General features: G+C 40.9%; 3 protein-coding genes across 3 annotated transcripts; 1 reads left to right on the top strand and 2 right to left on the bottom strand.

Annotated features, from left to right (window-relative positions):
* Nucleotides 1-3,552: 3,552 nt before the first annotated feature.
* LOC115744519 lies at nt 3,553-4,510 on the bottom strand. Its single transcript, XM_030679740.2, has one exon. It carries the CDS (start codon nt 4,302-4,304, stop codon nt 3,738-3,740), a length of 567 nt encoding a protein of 188 aa, XP_030535600.1. The 5' UTR covers nt 4,305-4,510; the 3' UTR covers nt 3,553-3,737.
* Nucleotides 4,511-6,469: 1,959 nt separating this feature from the next.
* Nucleotides 6,470-15,265, bottom strand: LOC115744517 (afadin- and alpha-actinin-binding protein-like). Its single transcript, XM_048277134.1, has 18 exons — nt 15,256-15,265; nt 10,893-10,947; nt 10,739-10,767; nt 10,508-10,619; nt 10,301-10,398; nt 9,836-9,932; nt 9,668-9,757; nt 9,507-9,569; nt 9,289-9,363; nt 9,146-9,211; nt 8,971-9,048; nt 8,635-8,745; nt 8,465-8,542; nt 8,264-8,383; nt 7,428-7,471; nt 7,306-7,333; nt 6,762-6,829; nt 6,470-6,673 (listed from the first exon to the last, which is right to left on the bottom strand). Exons 2-17 carry the CDS (start codon nt 10,923-10,925, stop codon nt 6,806-6,808), a joined length of 1,146 nt encoding a protein of 381 aa, XP_048133091.1. The 5' UTR covers nt 10,926-10,947; nt 15,256-15,265; the 3' UTR covers nt 6,470-6,673; nt 6,762-6,805.
* On the top strand, nt 15,175-21,196 carry LOC115744516 (NADPH--cytochrome P450 reductase-like). The gene is made up of 18 exons (XM_030679736.2): nt 15,175-15,757; nt 15,891-15,950; nt 16,078-16,154; nt 16,257-16,314; nt 16,406-16,489; nt 16,627-16,663; nt 17,352-17,421; nt 17,523-17,717; nt 17,822-17,914; nt 18,057-18,282; nt 18,379-18,462; nt 18,748-18,899; nt 19,233-19,329; nt 19,619-19,768; nt 19,852-19,929; nt 20,038-20,160; nt 20,255-20,368; nt 20,813-21,196. Exons 1-18 carry the CDS (start codon nt 15,479-15,481, stop codon nt 20,891-20,893), a joined length of 2,058 nt encoding a protein of 685 aa, XP_030535596.1. The 5' UTR covers nt 15,175-15,478; the 3' UTR covers nt 20,894-21,196.
* Nucleotides 21,197-21,251: the final 55 nt, after the last annotated feature.

Raw genomic sequence — 21,251 nt, forward strand, 5'->3', positions numbered from 1 at the left:
GTCAAGCCAAATGGACTGAATTGGCATAATTATAAAAGGTTTAGGATTCAATTGAAAAAAAAAAAGTTCATGACTGAATTGACACAATGACAATAGATTTTGGACTTTTGTGGTAATTTTTTTCCATTTTATTCACATATCAAGTCGTGCCGTTTCGTGTCACGTTGACACTTGACTGTCCTTAAAATATATATTTCACAAGTCTCTCGGAAAAAACTATATATTACATGAAATAAGTTAATCTATATATGCCTGCCTCTAATACAAGAAATTTCGAAAGACTTGGCACGAAGATTTTCAGCATATTGAGAGCAGATTTCAAGCTGATATGAAGGGAGCTCGATCCTTGCGTCATCGGAAATTGTGCGTAGTTACACATGGGTGACACATTAGTATAGTGCTACAAATTTACATTACGGCTAGGAAAGAAAAGAATATGATATATCATACAATGTGTCGTCAATCCAAGCTAAGATGTTCTACATATTCAAAGTAGTAGGTATTTCAAATTCAATGCATTGTATTAAGCCTCTTTATGAGCCATTTCGGTTTAGGAATTTAACTCGAGAATGCGAACTTGATATGGAGCGGTTTGCACGCGATTGACGAGATCCGAGCAAATAGCCTCCATTTCTAGAACTAAGAATCGTTTGAAATCTCGGACCAACTACGCTAAATCTAGAAGAGTTCAATGTTTCATCATATCATCAATCATATCAAGCACGCTTCTGTAGTGTTTCGGGGTCGGATCGGATATCGTGGAAACCCGACCTGACCCCTGGACATCCCTAGTTTTGGCCAATAAATCTTGCAATGCATTCATACCTCTCAAAGGAAAGCATCTGGTGCAATCCTTTGCGGCTTGAAAAGGTAAGCTAAAAGCATGCAGATGACCATTTTAAGGACGGCCCAAATCTTGGCTTAATGTAAAGCTATTGGTGGAAGCAGTGCACGAATAGTTTTCAGCTCTTCCGACACCTTTTCTCGTCCCCTAAAAAAATATTCGAAAAATCTTTGTGTTTTTTTTCAAATTATTTGTCCAGACATAATTCATGAAAAAACTTTATTTTTCACGAACGATAATGATGCCGGGCTTTTATTGTATCTGGTCCACTGGTTCCCAAACCACCCTACACAAGGGCGATCATGTACTTTAAAACCTCATCGATTGAAAATTTTATTTTTAATATAAAAAAAAGGTCCACGTGGACGATGTAATCCCCTTTTTTTTTTTTTTTAAATTTCACAATGGATGAAACTAAGTATAGAATAAATCACAATGCCGAAATTCAGCGAAACCTATCTACTGCTTCTCCCGTAGAGCGAAAAATGAGCATAAACTAATGCCGTTGCTCTTGCCACGAGTGCTGACTTGGAAGAAACATCAATCCCTATGGTTTGCTCGAACCGTAAGAAATGGTTTTGAGAAGATAATAAAGTTACTTCCGAAAGAAAATTAGGAATCGCAAGAAGGGTCTAAGTATTTCCGAAAGCGGGCGGACTTGGTCTATGGCAAGCTTAGGTTCGTCAAGCTCATTATTTAGCGAGTTAGGCATCTATGCAATAATCCACTCGACGGTCCAAAAGGCAATCATTCTGATCAAATCTAAGAATATTCAATGTCTTCCTATGTTAGGTAGCATATCTCTCTGTCTCTCTCTGTGGTCAACTTGCAAAACCTTTATTCAATCACCTAATTTCACATAATTGTTGCCATTTTCATCCTTCATCTTGACCGGATTACTAGTTCTCTCCTGTCAACATCATTTGATCATAGTGGGAGGAAGGCGGTGTTGATGCCAATTTGGTTCATGGGCCCCGTATCTTATCATTGAAATTGGAGGGCTGTCCTAATGCAAGTACTAATAATTGACTCCATCATAGTGGCCGGCCGAAAAAAAATAAATTGCCTCTACAATAATGCTTCCCTACAAAATTGGAAAATAGTAGCTGACACTTTAATGTTAAGCTCGAGTACAGAGTAAAGAGAGGTACTTGGACCAATGGTTTGTTCTAATTGGGCCATCTGTGCTAATCCAAGATGGAAAAGGCCGACTTTCGGCCCGTTCGTCGGCCCATATATAGTAAAGATAGATCTTCAGACCATTTCATATGCTAAATTAGTTCATGGCATATGAAATATGAATGTTGTCAGCATTAGGTGTTCGACCGTTAACTTTTAGAAAACAGATCTACTAGTACTAGCTGGGATGTCCTGCACCGTCTTGCCATCAATTTTGCCATTAATACAGTGGTCACAAACCTACCTTGGAGCAGCGCACGTCCTAACTCGGAGATTTGGAGTGTAGCGACGCCATCTCTACTATCCTCATTGAATCAAAATTCATGAATCATCTTCGCTATTTTTCCTTCAATATGATAACTGTGTCAAATCCTGAAGAAGAACATCTCTAAGATCTAAATGGTTGCGATTTCTAGATAGACATTGCAAAGGGAAAAGAAACTAAGAGAATGTCCAGTAGTTCCAAAGATTCAATTTTGCAAGCACCACCTTAGCAATTGTGTGTTTAGAGTCTTTGGGATTAGTCCAAGAATTAAACATTATGCTGATAATCATCACACGCCACCAAGCCCAGAAAAATTCCGAATACTGGCCTAGATCATCTATATAGACAGACTTTCGGGGTGCTAAGATCCATAGTCGACAGGAAAATAGCTCGGATCGTAAATAGTTTGTATCGGTTAAAACAATTAGTTAATGAAAAATATTTTATTATCAAGAAGAATTTGTCAAAATATTTCCTTGGATAAATGACGAAAATTCATTCATTTATTTTTGTAAACGATCCAAACAATCATTTTTAGGACAATGTTTTTCAAATCATTTATTTTTCATGAAACAAACCGGGCCTTAGTGAAAAAGGAAGTGATCAAGTGATAACAACTAGCAAATGCGCTTGGAAGCAACCATCGTCGCCTGTTATTCCAAATGAATTTTTAATTTTTTTTTAAATCTTTGATTTCGAGAAACCATTTTGTTTATTGGTGTCCAAATACGAAATGTGATATGAAAATGGACATTCTATTCTCACTCTCTCTCCTTTTTTTTTTTTTTTTGAAAGGAAGAAGCCCCTAATAAACAAGCAAGCCTGATCCCACTCGTTTATCAAAGGGATTAGTGATACTTCAAACAGAAAATATGTCGAAGAGTTGGTGCTGGTTTAACCTAAAAATGAAAGTTCATCCTAAGCTCGGTCTAAAATTCTTCAAAAACCACACGCCAATCATGTTCAATGTGGTGATGCAACCGAACTTGCCGTAACCTAAACGACGTACCTAACTCAGCATGGTACAAGTGTGAGCCCAAAGACAGCACGAAACTCAATTAAGGTTGGCGTCTTGAAGAATCACTTCAAATTAAGAATGGTATGCTTTCGCTATGATTGAAATTTTTGGAACGGTTTGATTCGCGGGAATCAGCTTATCTTTTGTGTTTTTGGTTATCAAGAATTCAATCGAACTAATCATCTAGTAGTCAATAACCATTAAAGGGAAAACGTGATAATCGTTAGAGCGATGACATAGAATCCCATCATCACCAACGTAGTGCAAATAAAAGAAAATTGCTGCGTTTCCCTCGATCTTCATCAAAAGTTTATAGCTCTACGATTACTACATGACTTGTCTTGGCGGCACCAACGCCGGCGCATGCCACCCATAGACACGTCCGACAAAGAAAGGAAGAACACCTACATGCTCATTAAAAAGGCCAATCCTTATGTCCTTTTGCCAAGTTTGATGATCGCCAAGGACAGGGACGAGGCCGACGAGGACGACGCTGACGACGAAGAACTCGAGTTGCTAGAAGATGACATGAAGTTATCGTCGCTAGAAGCGCAAGACAACCCGCTTAAACCGCATTCACTCATAGCATCGGAGCCCCTCGCTTGGTTCTTGGATCTGGGGGGCATCGTCAACTGGGGCTTCTTGTTCTTGATCTTCCTCCAAAATCTCATCTTTAACCAGCTCGGAGATGACCCTTTGGGGCCGGCGCATCCGTGGTTCAGCCTGGACGGCAGTTCCATGCTCCTGGAGGCCGAGATCGGAGGGGGATTGATCCTCGGGATGTCGACGGGGACCTCCTTCGGCGGGTCGAATTTGCATTTTCCAGGCTGCCTTTCCCATTGGAATGGGATCTGGCCGGGGCTGCGATACAGGTAGTAGCCATTGGAGTTGCCAATGGATGGCTCTCTTGACAGGATCTTGCGGAAGAAGGAGCCTTCACCTTCTAGCACAGAGAATGGTGGTCTCTGACCTTGAGGTTTTGATCTGTGAAAATCCATTTTTATTTTTTTTTCATTTTTTTGTTTGGTTGTTTTGATCTGAGAATGATGTGGGTGTTATATCGTAGAGGAGAGGCTGGGAGTGTATCCGCCAAATCTGGTATGGTATCTCAATTTCATAACGGCTTAGGATTTGGGAGTAAGTAAATCCCTAATATCCCTTCAAATCTCCCTAATTTGTTTGTCACTTACTAGATTTGAAGGGATACTTCCCTTATTGTATTTCCTGCATCTCAATTGGGCACTTGGGTAGCTCTTTCTTCTTGGCTCGGCCTCGCTCGAGGCCAGTGAGCTCGATCTCGCCAGCCTCGAGCGAGCCGAGCCTATGGCCGATCGCCAGTCATCAGCATGGCTATTTTCCCTCCAGTTTTGGCTTTGACCCTCCCAAAAACAATAATTTTACCATTTTATCCCTCCAACTTGCTTACTTTTCTTTTCTTTTCTTGCGGGGTCACGCGTTCCTCCTCCTCCTAAGTCCTAACTTTTCACGTCTGCAGTATATTGGACACTAACGGCAAGGAAGCTCCAGCTCTCCTACGATGCCTCAACAGCCTGCAAACTTCTTTCCCGCCCATTGCCAGCCACGCGAAAACCAACTTCGCAAGTTGCCCAAAACTCTCGATGAGCTTAGGCGCCAGCTGCCCGAATCGCCAATTGATTGAGCAGGCGCACGTGATGAGGATGAGGAAGAGAATGAAGAGAACAATGAGCGCGAGGGAAATGAACATGGCGAACGGGAGAGGGAAGTATCAATCGGAGGAGAGAATGGAGATGAATATGACGAGGACGATGCAAGTCAGAGGCGGCATGACGTGCTGAGGCTACGGATCCGAGGCTTTGCAACGCGAGCTAAGAGAGGGCATAGCCGGATTCTTGATTAGGCAGATATTTTTGATGGGATTGGATGATAACTCCATAGAACTGAGGGCTCGAAGTGCCTCAATCAGACCACTACATAGCCAATTCGGAGGATTACGTGGATAACATTGGGTAGTGGGTGCCAAGCGTTGCTTCAGAATTTGGCGGAGAGCGACAGGATCCATTGAATTCCAAAGAATTGAACGATGAGCCATGCGAGATGAAAATGTTTTCTTCTTCTTAAAAAGAAGAAATCATTTTTCCCACTTTTGAAAGTTTTTTTTTTTCATAAGTGGAAGATATTTTCCTTGACTTAATTTTTTTTTTCATGAACCGAACGTTGAAAAATCGAAAAAACATTTTTCTGGAAGTCGTTATCTGCAAAACGAAGAAAACCTTAGAATTAGTACATATTTTTTCACCACCATCTTTCTTGCTTGTCTCATTTTGACTTAATTAATAGAGCTTGGAGCTCACTTTTGACCTATTAGGAGTACGATATGTACAAGTTGCAATAGAAGTGTGCAAATGACAATATTAGGTTTCACCGAACCATATGAGAGCCCATACATGCCTTTGCTATAATGGCTTTTAATTGGATCGCACCAAGTGAATTTTTATGAGTGATTATGAAAGTAAATATATGGACAATTTCGCCATCGCTCACAATTTTTTTTTCCCTCTAAATAACGATTAAAGATGAAGTTAGATGCAATAATAAAACTATTTACGGATCATCAATTGTTCCAATCCGTATTCCATCTTTTGACGATATCATTAGTACTACTAGCCTGCTAACAAATATTTTTTAAATCATTTATTTTTCGAAAGACAAACGAACTTATTTCAAAAGACAAACGGAGCCTAAATGAAGTGACCTTTCCCAATTAATTGATATCTTTTTTGCATATTTGAAATTAACATACCCTTCATCAAAGCAACTTTCATGTCTAGCATCTTTCCCAAGCGAGAGTAATTTTCAATAAGTTAATTGGCTAATAACTTCGCATAGTGTCTTTGAACCGGAAGTACGTCGCCGATAAATAAGTTCAAAGACACTGTGCGAAGTATATATCGACAACGCAAGAGCCAAAACTCCGATGATTCACCCTAAACACGGAACGCCTATATAACCCTACCCAACAATAGCCCTCCGAAGATGACGTAAATAAAATATTTTTCTTCTTTTCATCACAAGAAATATCCTCGAATTTTATGTCTTAGAGTTCAGATGAAGCAATTTAAGGACTTTGCTCAGGTCAAATTTTCAATAAGTTAATTGGCTAATAACTTTTCATGGTGAGTTACTTAGAAAAGTCACCATCACGAATCATCCCGAAGTGTGCCACAACCACAAGCTATCAGCCTTCACTCTAACATCATTTGCTGAAGACAAGCTACAAGATGATCAATATCGACAGACAATGAGGTACAGTCCCGATGCTCTACTGATAACTCTTTGCTAGTTTCTTAAGTAGTCAGTCTAACACGAAGTACACGAAGTTTTACATATCATCTCGCTGCCATTAGCTCAGGTCATTGCTGAACATTGGGGATGCTTGAAGGACAATATTACAGAGCTGACAAGCTCGGTCTCCTTACTGAGTTGATAGGAGCCGACACCCTCGAGAGAATCTTAACCATCATGCTGTGTCGGTTCGAAGACCCTAAAATATAAACAGAAGCAGTCAGGGCATAGCTACATGAAACTCCTGATACAAAATGATGGAAAGAGATGACAAGCATCTTGTATATGCATTTATCCGTATGGGATAGCAAGTAAGCCTTTGATCCAGAAAGTTCAGCAGTCAGAGAACTAGCGTGTTAGCTCACAATAGGTAATTTCATCATCAGTGTCGTCTCCTCAAATCAAAAGGGAACATTGTCAAAGAGGAAACCCGATACTCTGAACCACCAAGAAACAGTCCTTGCAGTTAAGGTTCCAAGAACTTACTCCATGCAATAAGAGGTCACATTATCTTCTACAGACTAAAATAAGTTCTTGGGAGCAAAACCAACCTAGAGAAAAAATATAAAGGGATAAAGGAATCATACAGCAGGACTAACAAGTTTTAGTTAGCATTATCATATGAGACAAAAAAATCTAAAAAGGAAGCCAATTTAGGTAATGATCAACGTATACCTCGAGAGGAGATGGTATAATTGGCTCCCTATCAAGGCAAAAACATAAAACAGTTCCATTAAGTTTCCTTCTCGAGGTAAGTCTGAACATGACGTACACTAAAAGGCAACATGAAGGGATACCTTGTTCTCTCAGTCTTTGCAAGATGTTTGGTCATTATCGATGCCTGCAATAAATGGTTAGGATTATACTGCGGTTCAACTTCAAACAAGACCCAATGCAACCTCAGACCCACAAGTCAAACGAACCAGACAGGGAAAGTTATGCAAATGACGAGGAAAAACAGGAAATGGGACAAACTCATCACGGGTTCAGCACATGCACAACTTGGGGAATGGTTGAATTTTCGAGTGATATGAGTAAGTGAGTGTTAGTCAAGACGTCTAAACTTGGTCGTTTTCCCAACTCTAAAGTTGAAAAACAAAGGAAATTAGCATTATTGACATCCTTATTACAAGTTTACAGTGTACAGGTTCGCCCTTTGATGGATCAAAAGAATCAGATATCCTCTAGTAACGAGGAGCACATTAACATGCCCCAGAAATTGCAGCAAAAAGGAGACACAATCAAATTGCAAAATTTGATGCACGAGTTTTAAACCTCTATGTGAGTATTAACGCTAGCAGGACAAGAAAAATAGAAGGATGGTAAATGATAGCTCCAAGCCTCCAACAAACTGATCATCAGGTGAAAATTACAAAGCTTCTGATCAGAATCCATTTCTATGGATAAAGATAATAAACGGTAAACAGGTTGGTAGGCATAAACAGGAAGAGTTAAGCGGCAAGATACAACCAGATAATGTTACCTAAAACTTATCGGCAAGATACAACCAGATAATGTTACCTAGAACTCATCAACAAGTTTGACAATGATGACGATCAGCAGCATGACAAGCCTCAGAAAAACATATGACCCGAAAACTGGTCTTTTATGCAGGATGAGCAAATTTCAGTACCTGTTCCTGAATGATGCTCCTTGCCTCAACAAGTTGAGCTTCGAGTTCAAGCTCTCTCTCAGTGGCTTCAGAAGTAACTTCTGACCCTCTCTGTGCATCTTGCAATTGGACCATCCGTTCCTATATTGTCACAGCATAGAAGTCAACTATGTGCCTGAAGTTGGCCAGATCACTATTTTTTCGAGGAAGGGTGAAAATTACCTTTATCGAAGCCATTTTATTTCTAAGACTTTCCTCAATTTGATCTCTGGCCATATGAAGAGGCAGGTCAAAGACATCCTAGAGATATGGAGCAATTAGTCACTCAAGCAAAAGCAGCACCACTTCAACAGGGAGGAATAAGATGCCGCCAGTTTTACAAGATAGCTCACCGTTCTCCCGCCCAATGGAGACTGGGAAGGGTCATTTTCATGTTTTCCATTGACAGCTTGAGATTGCTTGGGCAATCCATTTGGAGCATTGAAAAATTCACGCATGTCTGTCTGCAGGCCAATAACAGTGGTGTGACTTAACTGTCCATTAATCCAGACATTACCAGGCCCAACTAAATCAAACCCCTTTGATTCTATGACAATGAAAAAAAACGATTACGGGGATGGTCTAAATAGCGAGTTCATGCAGAATGCTCCCAAAGACAAGGCAATGACTCTTAGCTCAGCAGAACTGCAGATGGTGCAACATAAATGAGAAAGTTCTAACACGCATACTTGCATTGACCGCAATAATGCCCGCAGATCATTGTTCTCAGCCATCAACTCTTGATTTTTGGCTTCATAAGCATCAACCTGTCAGTAACAACAATCATATCATGAAGGAATAAATGGAGTGCCATGCCACTACCCCATATATCATCAAGTTAGGCAATAGAAATCGGTTACGCACAATTTTTTTGTAGAAGTCATTGTCAGCCTTCTTCCCATTCCATGTCCCACGTTGCCGACCTTCTTTCTGTTCATACGTATGATATTGTCAAGAACCACCACTGAATAGACCAAAAGGCTAAGCTGCAACAATTAAATGATTACCTGAAGCAAATTCATTATCTCCATCCCTGATCTAGATTCCTTCTTCTTTTCCATCAAGACTTGGTTTAGCCTCTCCTGCAAATGAAAAAGGATCATTTCAACAGTAAGGCCACGGTCTGGACAGTAAAATGACAAGGAATGCAGTGTAAGCTGATACATTTATGACCATCGAGCGTAGGTTCTCTTACAGAATTTCAAACTACAAAGTAGAAGAGAACCTGCAACTTTATGTACTCCTTTTCTTTTTTCTTCATCTCATGTATCTGCTGAGTCCTCACTTGCTTTTGCAACGTCAGAAAAGCATGTCAACTATAATCAGTATCCGCACATTTCATGTAGCCAACACCAAGATGCGGTGCTAAAAATCAACAATCTTAACCTGATTTCCGATGACCATCCTCTGAAATTCATCTCTCTCTTGCTGTAACTTCTCAATTTGAGCCTTAAACTGAGCTGTAGCTTTAGCTTCCTAATCGTGAAAACGTGAATTGTCAACAAAACCACGAGTTGAAACTATAAGTGCTTCACAAAGTTCAGAGCTTCTTACAGTTCGAGTAATGGTAGCAATTTCCCTGTCCTTTGCTTGCAGTTGTAACTCCAGCCTCTCAACTTTGGCTTCTAATCTTGAGATGTCCGAAAGCAGTCTATTGCGCAAAAAAACTTATCAATGCACGCAAAGATTATATATGCACAGCACCACTGCGATTCATCTCAACATACTTTCTTCCGAGCCAAGCATAAAAAAATGTGCTCCTTTCGTAAGTACATTTGAAATATGGGACTACTTTGGATGATCCTACGATGGCAGATTCCACTTAACCACATTGTCAAGCAAATATTTGGACACGAGAAATTTTCAGCTAAGAACAGCTGGTAAATTGAGATAATACTATAAAAAAAAAAGGGCTGTGCTTTTCAGCACAAGATTTAAAATTGAGCTTGATCTGCTCAGGTAGAACAATTGTGATATTATTAGATCAAAATCACCCAAACGAGAAGAGAGAGAAGCTACCGCTGCCGCTGCTCGTTAGCAGACTCTCGGAATTCAGCATCGCGCTGCCTCTGCTGAAGCAAAGAGTAAATGCAATTACAAGTCCTGGCGATCGATACCTGCCGGAGAAAGCAAGCAGATCAGGACCGGAACACGACCACCAGCGGGAGCTCGACCTTTCAACAACACCCTCCCCACAACCAGAAAAAAAAAAAAAAAAGAACGCACCGGATCGATGGCAAAGAGGTCCAGCGAAGCGGGGAAGCCGAAAGTGACGAGCGTCTGGTTCAAGTACCGAGCGCAATGCTCCAAGTTCCCGGCATCGGCGAACGCGTACTCCCTGCACCGAGAGCCAAAAAGGGCCCCCAGAAAAAAAAAAAAACGAAAGAAAGAAAAACCTAAGCCGTCAATGCTGGCGATGGACGGAGGCGAAAAACGCAGCAGGAAGGAGGTAGGTACCCGGTGGAGAAGGCGGAGTGGCGCGACGGCTGCCGAGAAATGCAGAGAGAGAGAGAGAGGAAGCAGAAGGGGGTTAGAGAGAGAGGGAGAGAAGAGAAGAGGAAACTGGAAATGGAAATGGAGGATAGGGAACGAGGGAAACGAGGGAACTTACACTGAGATCGAACTGGGTGTCAGTGGCCGCCATTGCCGGAGGGAGACGAGAGCTCAGAAGAAGAACAGATCTGCGGCGGAGGAGGAGGAGGAGCTAAGTTTGAAAAACGGAAACCTCCATGGTAGATGGTACGATGGACCCTCCTTTTAAATTTATTATTCCAAAAAGTTGGACTCCTCCTTGGACTCCCCTTTCCCTTTTCGTGGAATAAAATCCACTCCCCCTCTTTTCCTTTTCTTTTTCCTTTTCTTTTTCTATGTATTAATTAGGAAAACTTCCCGGTCTTTTTTTATTGCATCTTGTCATTTTCATTCTCAAATGAAAATTGGGAGGCAAGTAAGGCTGTAATTACGCCAGAAAATGTCGATCAAGAGCCTAAAGTAATCACGACAGTTTCGAATAAGAGACCAAGGGCATTTTCGTCTAAACATAATTTTAATTTGACATTAATTGTTCATTTTCCCCACGGGGCCTCGCTGGTGTGAGGCGACCCTCGCCCAGCCTTATCCGATTGCTGGTCATCGCCTACAACCAGTCACTAGCGATAAAGAAAGAAAGAAAAACAAAAAAAGGAAAAAAAGGGGAGAAAAAAATTTAAAAAAAAAGATAGAAATGCCATTAACTAGGCGAAAGATTTGGCCTGCCAGCTAGATTAGACCCTTCTTTAAGACTAGTACCCTTTTTTTAAAACAAGGAATACTTTGGACTTGCTTTAAAAGAAAACGGCGGGACTTCAAGCCCTTGTTTAGAATTTTCGCTAATTATGTGTTAACATTATTTGACAAAATTATCATTTGAACCAAGATACCCTTCTGCTCTATGTCTCTTTATTTCGAGGGATTTATATGCTCTTTATATATGGCCCATCTTCTCTAACTATAAGCTCGAGTTTTTTTGTTGGACTTTCTAATATGATACTAAAATCAATTTTTTTTCCCTTTCCTCGTGTGCGTCCGCTCTGCTAGTGAGATTCCGACTGGCGCCCAAGATTGTTAAAATAGACTTTCTAACAACTAAATATGCCCCTCCTGGCCTTATTGCCGCAGAACAAACGGAGCCTAAATCCTGCTCTAATTTCCAACTAATCCTTTTGTTTTCTAAGTGACCTGTTTCAAAAGAGTATGCCAGAAGGATGTATGGCCGCTTCACCAATTCGATCGGCCATTTGATTCTTTAACTTAAAAGCGATTCGCCCTGGAATTCCCAATTTCTACGTTTTCCCTCCTTTAGCATGCGAATCCAAGGCCACAATCTACTCATGGGGTCATACGATATATAGAGCCGACAATACAGGAGGAGGAGGAGGAGGATGTGTGAAAAAGAGAATGTTCCTTAGGTACTGGGCACGAGCCGATCGCTATCGAATGATACGACTAATGACGTAGAGATCGCTCGGGTCATCAAGTATATCCTTATAAGATTAAACGTCCGAGGCGTGCAAGTATTGTCCTTAAGGATAATTCTTGGTCATTCTCATAAGATACAACAGACCTTCTTCTTTATTTCACACGGAAAGAAAGGAAAATTTCTCTTTTAATGCGGTGCATGTAAAGGACTGTAGTTGGAAGTTCAACTTAGAAAAATGCTTGGCTAACCATGCCCTTAACTTGGAAAACGGACGGTAAAACATCAATCAAGCATTGTCCAAACTTCAAAATCGAGACTTATTTAACAGGTTTCTTATTTGTATGCATGTAAAAATGCATTTTCCCCGAACACAGCTTAATAACCCAAAAAAGCAGGAATATAATTATCCGGTATATTCCGATTAGGTGTGCGGATTTTGTAATCGAAGAAGTCATAGTCGATACCACTGGTCTTAATTTTAGGTCGCCGAATAGTCTTTCGAGAGGATTTGAGCGAACGGAATAAGAAGCTATTTCATCGGATTTTTCTACTCGTAGTTATTTATAGTTCGATATATAATTGATTCTTTCTTTCTTCATATTCAAGAAAATTGATTTCGGGGGTTCTCTTATGATTTTGTCTCTCAATTCGAGATTGCAATAAGGAATTTAAAAAAAAAAGAAAGAAACATTATGTCAAAATTTGATACCGGTTGAGGAAGTTTACTGGTTTCCTCAAAGAAAATTTGTGGCTAGCCTTCGACCGTCACACTATCATTCTACAGCGGATGGTTATGCTAGCCGCTTTTTTTAATTTATATTCAAACGAAAGAGAGATTCATTGATAAACCGTTGTAACTGTTAAAATGGTTACCGTCATAATGCCGTTACAAAATAACAAAGGACTTACGAAGAAATAAATCCGCTACCAAAATGATGACTTTCGTGGCTCTCATAGCTACTATTAAAGTCGTCACTTTTAAATGTTTCGAAACTGCCGAAATATCCCCGCATGATCTTGGTCGGGTGCGAAAGCGGGGCGGTTCCATTCATGAATTGAGGTTGGCTTTGCCGCTAAGTAGGAGTAGGATCTTCCGGGGTTCGTCTGTTCCAGAATGAGAGAGCTCACCATCCTTCCTTAGCCACGTCGCCCGAGTCTTGTGACTAGAATGATTGCACACAGACCATCATCTTCGTCCCCGCAAGGGTGCTTTTTTTGGAGCTGTTCCTGATGGAGATTCACGTGCACGCACGTCCTGATGATTCTCCAAGACCCTTCCGGGGTCCAGGACAGAAACGTAGGGCCCCTGAATCTGTCCCGATCGACTTGACTGGTCCTCAAAAGCTACGAACTAGTCCCGGCCTCGACATTTGACGCATGCCTGGAACTTTGGCCGAAAGCGTTCCTTGTTCTCGCGCAAAAGTCCTGGATTCGGGTTAAACGCGCAAAAGTCCTGGATTCGATAGATTCCAACCATGGAACAAGGTAGATTTCAGTTTCAAAAAATTGAAGAACCGGTTTCAACTGCTAGATTTTCAAGTTCTAGGTGGAATCTGAATCGATCCCTAGAACCGCTCGTTCCTAGAAGAGCATCAAACATTTTCCAAATACCGGCTCATCGCCCCAACGGTGGCATCCTATCTTTAATGGCTAAAAAGTCGCGATGCGGTACTCAATGGTAAGATCTTGGTAAGATCACCGAGACCTTTAGGATTACTATCGATGAAGGAGGATTTGGAACAATACATCTTGGTACTCTAAAGTTGCCGTGAAGGTGCTTTCTGTATTATCACGGCAAGGGTGCAAGCATTTTCAAGTAGGGGTGAGATATAAGACTGCAACCAGGAATTTTCCTCTTACATTACACGTAGTGAAGCCACGTTCATAATATTGCAGGCACAACAATCCATAAAAGGTCAGTTCCCCGATCTAATTCCATTTTCGATTCTCAGGTAGTACACGCTAAAAAAAACATATGAAATTGAAATCGAACCGAATCAAATCCCATAAGAACTTAAAACTGGATTAATCTTTCGATTTTGCTCCGAAACCATCCTCATACTACCCTCTTTTGCCCAAGCAAATGGGTCACGACAATGACTGAACAATTGACGACCCCTCGAAAGGAAACAAAAAAGAAAAGAATATGGGCAACTTTCACTTTGTCTTGTCCGAATGCTAATGAAAACAAAAGTCCAATTGAGAAAACCAAGGTCAACATCTATCTTCCCATTCGGTCACGATCTAGAGTTTTCTCCTAGTTAACCTCTTCCCAATTGAAAAGGACAACCGAAAAGGTCCTGATTAATCACACTTTTTAATTGCGATTACCCTTTAACCTATGGCCAAATTCAGACAAAGGGGCAAAACAACCTCTCTCGCCTTCAAAAAGTAGGTGACCGCAATGCCCATCTAACTATTTCCCCCCGACAAGAACAAAGGATCAAACATAATCAATACCATAATCAAATTATTATCTTTCACCGTTAAAAGAGTAAAGAAAACAAAACACGCGCACTCGTGCCCTATGAATAGTCTAGCGCATGATTTTTCGATAAACAGCAGGTCGTAGTGTTCAAAAGACAACTTACGAATCTTATCAACGAAACAATCTTATTGAATTATTTATCATAAAAATTAAAAAAAATTCTTAATCATTTGTGTGCATCAGTTTTTCAAAAATATACTAAGGAAAGAGGTGGACTATAACATTGTAATAATCTTTCATAAAGTTCAAAACTTTAGTTCAAGAGAACTAAATTTTTTTTTTTATTTTCTCGACGAAAACTGAAATTTGTGAATAGAACAATAGAAACTGCAAAAGAGCGCGAGTCACATATATATGTGGACGGTATATTCAGCGCCTGAAAAGGAGAGATAGCATAGAAGAAAAGTAGAGGAAGAAAAGATGAATTTTTTTTTTAAGGTGCATTGACTAATTACTCTGTCTCTCTCTCTCTGTCTCTCTCTCTCTCCACAACCACACTTCACCAAACCCATCACCAGAGTTAGAGAGCGAGAGAGAGAGAGAGAAGAGTCCTCTGCAACTCTTTCTCCCTCCGGAATCCGGCGAAGACCCATCATTCTACGCCTTCATACAAGATCCGGGTTCCGGTTACTTTCCCCCGGACACCTCTTCTTTCTGCACAATCAGCCCCACCATCATCATCACCTTCGAGCCCGGTCAAATTGTTGTGGCCACCTGGTGATCTTGTGTCGGCTACAAGACGTGGGGCGACATGGACCCCTCCAATGCCTCGTCGGAGCCTGCCACCGAGCTGGCCTCCCTTCTCTTCGAGAACAAAGAGCTGGCGATGATTCTGACCACCTCCATCGCGGTCTTCATCGGGTGCGTCGTCGTGTTCTTCTGGCGCCGATCCGGCGGCCAGAAGGCGAGATCCTTCGAGCCCCCCAAGCCCCTGATTGTCAAAGACCTCGAGCCCGAGATTGACGACGGTAAAAAGAAAGTCGCCATCTTTTTCGGTACTCAGACTGGTACGGCCGAAGGTTTCGCTAAGGTTTGTGGTCTGTGCACTGATGGCGCCGATCTTATTCGTGAACTCGATTGCCGTGTGGAAATCAGTGTTTTTGATAGTTGGGTTGGCGTGGACGTGTTTTGTAATGTTGGTCTCTGGTTCTTGGGCTGTGTAGGCAATGGCTGATGAAGCAAAAGCTAGATATGATAAGGCGGCGTTTAGAGTTGTTGACCTGGTAAAGTTGAGTTGACCCTCTCTTTGATTGGTCTTCTGGTTTTGATTGACGAGTAATATCGATGATGATAATTTGCGGCTCCGGATGCTTGATGTGATTCTTGAGAGTGTTTCTGTTTGGCATTTAGGATGATTACGCCGCTGATGATGAGGAGTATGAGGAAAAGCTGAAGAAGGAGACCCTGGCCTTTTTCTTTCTGGCGACGTGAGCTTATACATACTTGGAATGAGATATTGTTGACCAGTTTCATCATTTACTTATTTTTTCCCCTCATCCAATGTTGTCTTACTTTCAATGTCGGTGTAGATACGGAGATGGTGAGCCAACTGATAATGCAGCAAGGTTCTTTAAGTGGTTTACTGAGGTAAATTGGACGAACTCAAATTGAACAACTCTCTGTTTGTTGTGAGGACTAGAGTTTGGCTCATTTCTTGATTGCATGAAAATGTGGTTAGGGAACAGAGAGAGGAGAATGGCTTCAAAACCTGCAATATGGAGTGTTTGGTCTTGGCAATAGGCAGTATGAGCATTTTAACAAGGTCCGACTCAACTCCAATCAAGTATTTAGCAATCTGTGTTTTGTCCTGTTGTCCTTATAAGATGGAGAACCTTTGGTTTGATTTTTATTCAATCTTCATCTTCCCATGTTAGTTTAATCTATGCTTTCCTGACATAGGTTGCAAAGGAGGTTGATGATGGCCTTGCTGAGCAAGGTATTTGAACCTGCTTCGGATATTCCTATTCTTGCTGTAGACTTTAAGTTGATTCTTGACTAGAAGTCTGGGCTCTTTTAAAATGCAAAGCAAGCTTCTGTTGCTTTGGTCGCTTACCTTTACATAGAAGGATTATGCATCAACTTCTATTACTATTTTTGATATAATCATGGTAACTTTGTTTTTTTTCTTTTCTGACACAATTGGCATTTTCAAATTGATTGCTCTTATTGCAGAAATCTTACAACCTGGAAGATTTTGGATTTTACTGCTTTCCAACATTTCTTGGTCAATCATATTTGTGGCATTGGTCATTTATTTGTCTTCTTCACTCAGAAATGCTCGACAACTTACATTGCTGGCAGATACTTAGAAAAGAAAGAGGGAAGAAAACAAATGGATTGATATATATATATATATATATATATATATATATATATAGATAGATAGATAGATAGATAGATAGATAGATAGATTTGTTTGTTGATGATGTTATAGAGTAGGCTATGCAAGTCCACGCCCATTCTCATTCTTGTTGCTCTGTATCAAGTGCAACCATAATAGCACTTATAGGAAATAATTAGGTGGGAAAGTGATATAGTACGTCCCAAGCAGGCATTAGCCATCTTGGCAAGGTGGTCTGTTCTAGTTCTCATTGCTTTCTCTCTGCTGGTTTGTGGCTCTGCAGGTGCGAAGCGTCTCGTGCCAGTGGGTCTTGGGGATGATGATCAGTGCATCGAGGATGACTTCAGTGCGTGGTAAGTGTCTCAGCATAGGCTTGGTTTAATTCACAGCTCGAATATGTGTAGGCCGATCATTTCTTTGTGAGCTCATAATTGTTTGGTTGTCAATGCGACAGGCGGGAGTTGGTGTGGCCGGAGTTGGATAATTTGCTACGCGATGAGGATGATGCTACAAGTGCTTCTACTCCTTATACGGCTGCTGTATTGGAATATAGGGTTGTGTATCGTGACCCTATGGATACACCGGCTCTGGAGAAAAGCTTAAGCAGTGCCAACGGTAATGCCGTTATTGATGCTCAACACCCATGCAGGTAGAGATATAAGTGTCCTTTGAGAATGCATGTTGCTACTTTCCTCAGGCTTCTTGGTTATCTCCTTGTTTTTACCTCTTATTTGCCTTTTCTGCTGCATGAAGGGCTAATGTTGCCCTAAGGAAAGAACTCCACACTCCTGAATCTGATCGATCCTGCATTCATTTGGAATTTGACATTGCTGGGACTGGACTTGCGTAAGTTGCCAATGGTGTTGTTTCTGATATGTGTCTTCTGTCTTGTTGCTTGTGTCAATTGTTCTGATTTTTGTAGAATATAAGGATTTCTTGTGGGAGACATTATAGAGTTTCCATCCTCTCATGCGTGCTTTTTCTCCAGATATGAGACCGGGGATCATGTTGGTGTTTACTGTGAGAATCTAATGGAAACTGTTGATGAAGCATTGAATTTATTGGGTGTGCCACCAGAGACTTATTTCTCCATCCACACCGATAAGGAGGATGGTACACCATTTAGTGGTGGCTCATTGCCTCCTCCATTCCCACCCTGTACATTAAGAACAGCCTTATATAAATATGCAGATCTCTTGAGTTCACCGAAAAAGGTCAGTCCACAGTATAAGGGTTCATATTATGTCATAATGTTTTCACATGTCTGTAAACCTTACAGATAATTAATGGTGTTGTGGACGTGGTTTCAGTCTGCTTTGCTTGCATTAGCAGCTCATGCTTCTGATCCAAATGAGGCTGATCGGCTGAGATATCTTGCATCACCCGCTGGAAAGGTCCGATTTATTTATTATTGGAATATTTCTGCTTCCATCATATTGTGGTACAGGCAGTGCTAGGGGTGCTAGATCTTAGTAAATGGCCTGAATTATGCTTGGAGGTATTTAAATGGCTAATGAAATATGCAGGGCTCAAGACATGGTTGTTAGCTTCATTCAATCCAGCAATGGAAACTTAACATAGCATTTAGTATACAAGACTGAGTAATTGTTCTTGGTATATCTAATGCTTCTCCGTAACTAAAGTAGAATGTGACTTGAACTACTTTGTAAATGTGACAGGATGAGTATGCACAGTGGGTAGTCGCCAGCCAAAGAAGCCTCCTTGAAGTCATGGCTGAGTTCCCTTCTGCAAAACCGCCCATTGGTGTTTTCTTTGCAGGAGTTGCTCCGCGGCTGCAACCCAGATTTTACTCAATCTCCTCCTCTCCTAGGTGATTCTACGCTTACATATTGCTTTCTATTTTCCCTTCTCCTTCAATAAGCTGGATCTAAGGACGTGCTTTAGAGAGAGGTTCGCATTTGAGAGCTTCAGAGATGCTGTATAGTATACTCCTTCCTTCTTGGAGCTTGATGCTTGCTCGAAATGCATAAATGACCGTTCTTAAATCACTAAGAAGAGAACTTCTCTTTGTAACATCACAAAATTAAGATTGTAAGGTGGCCTTTAAGATTCGTAAATTTCGAGCATTTACTAGTTTTTGTTCTACTATTTACAAAATCATACTTGGCTTGCTGAACTTAGAATGTCAATTTAAAATTTCCAGGATGGCGCCCTCTAGAATTCATGTTACGTGTGCACTAGTTTATGGAGAAACACCAACAGGAAGGACTCACAAAGGAGTTTGTTCAACTTGGATGAAGGTATTTAAAATGATTGTTACTTCCCTTCTAATTATGCTCTTTTCTCTGTAAAGGAAGTAGAATAGTTGGACAACTTTTGCAAGTAGGACTGGAGAAACAGAATGTTATCAAGCTTTTGTTGACTACAAGCCTACAAGTATCCTTAAATTTTGAATGGATAAATTATGCGATTGTCCATCTTGGCTTCCGGGGATCCCTTGTTTTCCTTTTTTAAGTTGGGGAGTGATATGAAGGTTACATGTGTTCTTTCTAAACTTAAATTTCTCGTATATTATCCCCGTCTTTTCAGAATGCTGTGCCATTGGATGAGAGTGATCAATGCAGTTGGGCTCCTATTTTTGTGAGGCAATCAAACTTCAAACTTCCTGCAGATTCTAAAGTACCCATTATCATGATTGGACCAGGCACTGGATTAGCACCTTTCAGGGGTTTCCTACAGGTTCAGCACGAGTCTTTATTCAGTTTTGTACCGTGATCTCCTCTGTATTCAAGCTCCTGATATCGCCAAGATATCTTTTTCAGGAAAGATTAGCTCTGAAAGAAGCTGGAGTGGAACTCGGACCATCTATACTTTTTTTCGGCTGCAGAAACCGCCGAATGGTAGGTTATTTCCTATTTCTCTGGAGATTTTTAGATATATTTGGGGGCAGATGGTAAATATTTTAAATGATGCGACTGTAAGCACCTAATTCGGTCTTCCTATTGCAGGATTTCATTTATGAAGACGAACTGAACAACTTTGTTAAAGCTGGTGCAGTGTCTGAGCTTCTTTTAGCCTTCTCCCGTGAGGGACCAACCAAGGAATACGTGCAACACAAAATGTTAGAGAAGGTATTGGTCGTCGTTTGCATGCTTCTAGCTCATCCTCTTTATTCAGCTTGCTTCAACTGACTCTTGACTCTCAATGGTTTTCATTTTATCTCAGGCTTCAGATGTTTGGCAAATAATCTCCGATGGAGGCTACATATATGTTTGTGGTGATGCCAAAGGCATGGCTAGGGACGTCCACAGAACTTTGCACACAATTGTTCAAGAGCAGGTATGACTGAACTCTCATACTCAGTGGCAGATTCCACCTACCGTACTTAATTGGCATATGGCATGGTATTAAAGTGAATAGATGTTATAACTCGCAAAGACCAACTGCGTGTCGTTTTAATTTATATAGTTGTGTGCATGCTCTTGCGGTAGGGAGTGGGATCTTGCAATTTGATGACTTTTCACCTTAATTAAATTGGCATGGCATTAGAGTTCAAACTATTGCAATAACCAACCACATCCTTTTAATTTGGGTTCGTATGTGCATGCTCTTGCCAGTGTTAAATAGATTTAATGCTCCGCATGTTATCATGCTTTGATACAATTGGATTCAAGTTCACCAGCTCAATCACGTTCGTCCAATTGTGTGGTGCTCATGCTTTTGATGAGGTTTCTGGTCCATCTCTGCAATGACAAGTTCCCATTTTTCTCTAATGCGTCTCAGGGATCTCTCGACAGCTCAAAAACTGAGAGTCTGGTGAAGAATTTGCAAATGACTGGTAGGTATCTGCGTGATGTGTGGTGACGCACACCTCCTCTGTAAAACCATTTTGGAGAGGGACAGAGAAAATAAAACCACGCAACATTTAGTCTGGGTCACGCATAAAACCTACCGTTGGACCACAAAGTCACATGTGGTAGGCATAGCAAACTTATTATGTAATTCTTTTTAGTCTCCTGACACAAATATAAGGTGCTATTTATCGCTGTAGTTTTACGCATACAGATTCCTAATTGACAATTTAGACACTAGTTTGTGTATCCTCCAATTTTTATTTTATAATCCCTGAAAGAGGTCAAAATGACAGTTATGCTGTTTTCCATACAATTGTACTTGATTGTATTCGCCTTGATCTAGTGAGTTTTGTGACTTGTGTGCTGAG

The sequence above is a fragment of the Rhodamnia argentea genome, chromosome 4 (genome assembly GCF_020921035.1).
Source record: "Rhodamnia argentea isolate NSW1041297 chromosome 4, ASM2092103v1, whole genome shotgun sequence".
In the NCBI taxonomy this organism is placed as follows: Eukaryota; Viridiplantae; Streptophyta; class Magnoliopsida; order Myrtales; family Myrtaceae; genus Rhodamnia; species Rhodamnia argentea.